The sequence below is a fragment of the Phocoena phocoena genome, chromosome 17 (genome assembly GCF_963924675.1).
Source record: "Phocoena phocoena chromosome 17, mPhoPho1.1, whole genome shotgun sequence".
In the NCBI taxonomy this organism is placed as follows: domain Eukaryota; kingdom Metazoa; phylum Chordata; class Mammalia; order Artiodactyla; family Phocoenidae; genus Phocoena; species Phocoena phocoena.
This window is the reverse complement of record NC_089235.1, coordinates 5,161,661-5,167,754: the sequence shown is the minus strand read 5'-3', so window position 1 is coordinate 5,167,754 and position 6,094 is coordinate 5,161,661. Positions and strand designations below refer to the sequence as shown.

The following is a 6,094-nucleotide window of genomic DNA, read 5'->3' as shown; positions in this document are numbered from 1 at the left end:
CACCGTCGCGTGCCGTGTGAGCCTGGGAGGTGCTGTCCTCTGGAGCCTGCTGGCTGCTGTCAGGCTACAGGTGTGCTCTCCCCGGGAGAGAACTGCGCTTGTCTCTTCCCGAATATTATTTAGCTTAACGAAAACTTGATCCGTTTGGTTTACAAATAGTAACCCTAACATCCATTTCTCTCAGTAGGCGAGTTAGGCTTAAAAAATTAAATTGAATTTGGGAAAGAAGTGGGGAGTCATTCAGCATCACCAAATGCCATTTATCTCGGTAATACTGTTTTACTTTTTGTTTCTGCCTTAATTTGGTCATGTAAATGTGCTTTGAACTAATAAAGATTTGCAATTGGTGAAAATTAATGCATGACTCTTCAGCAGAGTACGGAATGAAAGCATGTGTCATGAAATTGCCATCCTTTGATCCTGTATTTTCCATCACTTGCGGACTGGTTCCGTTTAGAGTGTAGTCCATTCTTATTTTTTGTTTCATAGATTGGCCAAAATGGGAAGGACTGGATTCCGCTCTCTTCCACGAAGAGTCAATGGAACTGGCTAAGATCAAGGTCTGACGCTTTTTCCATCTGTCATCAGGTATGCATTGAACAGAAATCGCTCTAGTTTTATGCACGTATCTTTAAAGTATTTGATTGCTATGAATATTATGAATTTGGATTTTTATTCGATGTTGAGCTCGCAACTTTATGTTTATCCTGTAGTTCTTAAATGCGCCTATAAGTAATTTGAGTTTTGTACTATATTGAGATAAAAGATATTGTTAGCCATGAAACAATTTCAGCTGGTCTTAGAAAAGTGTAATATTTGAAATCTGCAATTCTTCATTGCTCAGTCTGTACGTCCAAAGGTAGCAGAATTCACTTGTTACTCCATATTGAGGATCACCGATTTTCACATGACCAAACGCTCGTCGTTTCCTGGCGCACTTTTAGTACATTCTTTTCAATAACTTAGAAGTTGTTATTTTTCTCAACTGCAATTCTCTGCCCAATTATGGTTGGGTCTTATAACACAATCATGGCAAAATACGACCAGTCTTTGAAATATTTTCACATATTAGCCGTATACAGGGATTTAGATACTTCGCATTCCACGTTGATTTTACAGTTGAAACATTTATCAGCTTATTTCCCACAGTGTTCTAAATAGGTGCACAAAAGCATCACGTTAGGAAATAAGAGAGTCAAAATTATTCCTTTTTCCTGCTTTGGCAGAACGCTTTATACCAGTTTACGGTGTCATTACTGGGTACAGCAGAATAGCTGTATAGGTATTTCTGAGAGAGGCAGAGAAGCTGTCTCTTGAATGAAAATATAACAGGAAAAGAACAAGTCCTTGAGATGCAGAAAAATCTAAAAGCAGAGGGAACATACTGTGTTAGCAGTAGTAACGTCAGCTGCATTCATTGTGTTAATGTCAGTTTTAAACTGCAAAGGAGACGTAGGCAATTTGAACAGCGTGTAGCAAGGCCTTGCCTGTATCTACCTACTGAAGAAGAAAGGCTGTGTGAGCCAGACACCAATTAATTTACCCATATGCTGTACACTTTAATCAAATGAGTGGATAATTGCTATATTTTGCCTGTTTAATGATAGCCTCTACATTAAAATGCAATAGGATCTGTTGTAATGTACACTTAATTTTACAAAAATGTAGGTTAAATTTGGAGCTCCTGCAAAAGGATAACTGGAATCTGCAAAAGTCAGATCATCCATCTAGCTCGCGAGGGCAAGTGTCAGTCTGATGCCAAAACACGAGTGAAACAAAGAAATTGGTTTTCATTGTTTTCTGAGTATATAATAGGATGAGAAATCCAATTGATTAGCAGTTGATGACAGTCATTTAGCCACATGCCAATTTTCAATTTAAAATCCGATCTTTTTCAAAGAGGTTGCTGGTATTATTTCTGTGTCTCTTAAAAATAAATACCTTGCTAAAAACTAGCATTCACGAACCTTGAGGAACCATTTAACTTGTTTATATCAATTGGATCTTTGGGGAGTTGGTTTCTTCCCCTGAGAAATACAGTTGATAAAATTTCCTATCTCTTGTCCACAAATTTTCAAAGGTTTCAGTCAATTTAAGTTTTTGTCTAGGTAGACATACTCTCTGCCATACAATATATACATCTCCTTCCTTCTCACAGCACCGATAATGAATTGAAACTCTGACACACCTTTCACAACCTGACACACCTCTACACTGATGCATCCCTGCACAGGTATCGTGCTCTAAGCCACGAGGCCCACTGGTGTGCTCACACTCACACGGGTCACAGGTATGTCAGAGACTCTGGTCCCCCAGCTCTGGCTCTGCCGCTCACCTCGGGTGCCCAAAGGACAGCATCATTTTCTGTGATGTGAAAAACGATGGGGAAAATTACTTCAGCCAAATCATTGCTTCCACCCAAGAGACAGGGAACCCTGATCCTCATCTAATGTAACACCAAAAGGTTTTACCATTTCAAGAATGCATGTTTGTTACGAAGACAAGTCATTTCTGCTCTTGACTCAGAAATCCCTCTGTGTGTGATGACACTGGTATAAAGAATCAATTTTCAATTTGGGCGATGCGTTCAACTCTTTCAGGCCTCTGGTGTCTGTGCCTTGAGGACTCCTTCCCTGGACTAAATGGTTCACAAGGTGCCTGAAAGAGTTTTCGGCTGCTAATCTATATTTTCCTATAACACAGAGCGTGACTAGACCTGGCTTGCACAAATTATTGCACAAATGATTTTTAGACATTAAAATACTTGCGGAAACATTTTTATGTTCTTAGCGAGATTTATGTTCTCTAGTCCCTTGTAAAAAGTGAAGCTTTAATAATGCCACTTTTAGTGTCATGTCTTGATGCTTCCCGAGAGTTCCTGACTGCTTCCCTGAGTACGACGTTTGTCAGGTGGGATTTCAGGGGATCTGTGAACGGTTCATTCTGAGCAATGCGTTAATATGTGTTTTGACAAATATAAAGAAGCCTACAGATATTACATTAGACCAGCTGAATCCATTTTATGGTTTCTTTTTTTTTTTAATTCAAAAGCATCACATAGCAAATAAAACTTTTAAAAATTAAATCTAGTTACAAACTAGTTGTTTCTTATTTTTTTTTTTCCAGTCCCTTTTTGCTTTCTTTTACGACCACATGAAACTTGAGAAGCCACCTAAAGCTAAATCATTTAGTGGAGTTGGGCAGTTCCCAAGTGTCCAACAAGAAGGCCTGGTTTAGGCTGCGATGGCCACTGTCATTCCTGGTGATTTGTCAGAAGTAAGAGATACCCAGAAAGTCCCTTCAGGGAAACGTAAGCGTGGTGAAACCAAACCAAGAAAAAACTTTCCTTGCCAACTGTGTGACAAGGCCTTTAACAGTGTTGAGAAATTAAAGGTCCACTCCTACTCTCACACAGGAGAGAGGCCCTACAAGTGCATACAACAAGACTGCACGAAAGCCTTTGTTTCTAAGTACAAATTACAAAGGTATTAAACTCTATTTGTCTTTCAGATTCTATCTTCTATTATGTTGGCCATTTGAAGCCATTGTAAACGTATATATTTGTATCCACATCTTTCCGCTGATTTGCAGAGAGAAATGTTAAGTAGATTAGACGCTGGCTAGTTTTAGCATTCTGAGTCACAGACTTTTATGTGTTAGTGTTTTTGGATTTTTTTTTTTTTTAATGCAATGCTTAATGAGAGTAGAATTTCCGTTTGTACAAAAAAGAAATTGCAAGAAAAGGGTGTGGACATTAACGTGAGTATATTCAGCCTTGCTCGTTAACGTTTGTAATCGCTAAAAACCAGTGAAAACTAAAGTGGCGACTTAGATGGCTCCAGCTCTGCAGTGTTTAGGTGTGGTAACTAACTACCCTCGTAGCAGATGCGTATTAAGTTAAAAGAGCGTCCGAGCCGAGGGAAGTTCTGGGTTAGCCTAGCAGCTTAGCTTCCGTTTGAACAGTGAGGTCGGGCGGTTTTTGTCGTGATGCTGACAGAATATGTCTGTGTTCAAGGCACATGGCCACGCACTCTCCCGAGAAAACCCACAAGTGTAATTACTGTGAGAAAATGTTTCACCGGAAGGACCACCTGAAGAATCACCTGCACACACACGACCCCAACAAAGAGACGTTCACGTGCGAAGAGTGTGGCAAGAACTACAACACCAAGCTCGGGTTCAAGCGGCACCTGGCCTTGCACGCGGCCACGAGCGGCGACCTCACCTGCAAGGTCTGCCTGCAGACGTTCGAGAGCACGGGCGTGCTGCTGGAGCACCTGAAGTCCCACGCGGGCAAGTCGTCGGGGGGCGTGAAGGAGAAGAAACACCAGTGCGAGCACTGCGACCGCCGCTTCTACACGCGCAAAGACGTGCGCAGACACATGGTGGTGCACACGGGAAGGAAGGACTTCCTCTGCCAGTACTGTGCACAGAGGTTCGGGCGCAAGGACCACCTGACACGGCACATGAAGAAGAGTCACAACCAGGAACTCCGGAAGGTCAAGACGGAGCCCGTGGACTTCCTGGATCCCTTTACCTGCAACGTCTCCGTGCCCATCAAGGACGAGCTCCTCCCGGTGATGTCCTTGCCTTCCAGCGAACTGTTGTCGAAGCCGTTCACAAACACGCTGCAGCTGAACCTCTACAACACTCCGTTCCAGTCCATGCAGAGCTCGGGATCTGCCCACCAGATGATCACAACCCTGCCTTTGGGCATGACGTGCCCAATAGACATGGATGCTGTCCACCCCTCTCACCACCTTTCTTTCAAATACCCGTTCAGTTCTACCTCATACGCCATTTCCATCCCCGAAAAGGAACAGCCGCTGAAGGGGGAGATCGAGAGCTACCTGATGGAACTGCAAGGCAGCGTGCCCCCCTCCTCCCAGGACTCTCAAGCCTCGTCGTCTAAACTAGCGTTGGAGCCGCAGATCGGGTCGCTGGATGACGGCACGGGGGACCTCTCCCTGTCCAAAAGCTCGATTTCTATCAGCGAGCCCCTGAACACAGCAGCGTTGGACTTTTCTCAGCTGTTTAATTTCATACCATTAAGCGGTCCCCCCTATAACCCCATATCGGTGGGGAGCCTTGGGGTGAGCTCTCCGCAGGAGGAGGCACATTCTTCTGTGGCTCAGCTCCCGCCACAAACCCAGGAACTTCCGGATCCTGCCGGCACCATAGGCCTGGGCTCTCTGCACTCGCTGTCAGCAGCTTTCACCAGTAGTTTAAGCACAAGCACGACGCTGCCACGTTTCCACCAAGCTTTTCAGTAGGTTCCACGATGCGGCTCCGGTACAGCAGTGTGTGTGTAGCCCTGCCTTAGGTGACCATTTTTATTTTAGTGCCTACTTGCAGACAGTATACAAATTTCTGCTTCTGTATAGTACCAGTTTTCATTAAGCCAGTATAAAATAGAAACTAGCTTTTTAAATGAGCTTGGGAACCATTTGTGTTCAGTTATGTTTACCTGGGTATTTTGTCCTGACTCACTGCCAACTGTCACAATTTAAGATGATTTCTCATACAGGAAAGCCATTATTAGTAGTAAAGTCTTACCAACCCCGTGTTCCAATTACTGCTAGATCTTAAATTTTTCATTTTTTGTCCAATAACAATGGCTCTACCTTTTGACATTTGGCTCATTAAAAAATTTTGCAAGAGAGTTAAATTTTCTAAAATGTATATGAATGACCCGAGAGTTGTAAAATTTCTACTAGCCTCTAAATGGATTAATAATCAAAAGCTTCAAATGAATTAAGAATCCAGTCTGGGGACATGACATACGTTTCTTAGATAGACCATAATTTCAGGTCAGTATATTTTGAAGACTTGCTATCGTCTGGCTCAAACGTTTGCCGTCTTTATTATGCACGTATAAGGAAAACGAAACCGAAACACAAAGCACCAGTATCTGTAGCAAAAGGAGACCCCTAGTAAGGTGACACGGCATTCCACGTTACTTAAGAGTTGGCCTTAATTTAGTACACAGGATGTTTGCCACGTTTTATACTTCTTGCTCTCTTTTCGTTCGATTCACACGAATAGTGTATGGCGTCAGAGTCTTCAGTCAGTCTCTGGATGGATCTCTTTCGTC

At 42.8% G+C, this 6,094-nt stretch overlaps 1 protein-coding gene across 1 annotated transcript; it reads left to right on the top strand.

Moving 5' to 3' along the window:
• The first annotated feature begins 3,243 nt into the window (after nt 1-3,243).
• Nucleotides 3,244-5,273, top strand: PLAG1 (PLAG1 zinc finger). The gene is made up of 2 exons (XM_065895606.1): nt 3,244-3,485; nt 4,016-5,273. Exons 1-2 carry the CDS (start codon nt 3,244-3,246, stop codon nt 5,271-5,273), a joined length of 1,500 nt encoding a protein of 499 aa, XP_065751678.1.
• The last annotated feature ends 821 nt before the right edge of the window (nt 5,274-6,094 follow it).

Excerpts from the sequence above, each read along its gene's own strand:
- PLAG1 (XM_065895606.1), top strand. The coding sequence starts at position 3,244 with ATGGCCACTGTCATTCCTGGTGATTTGTCAGAAGTAAGAGATACCCAG. Across the intron at positions 3,486-4,015 it reads TCTAAGTACAAATTACAAAG|GCACATGGCCACGCACTCTC; the intron begins GTATTAAACTCT and ends TCTGTGTTCAAG.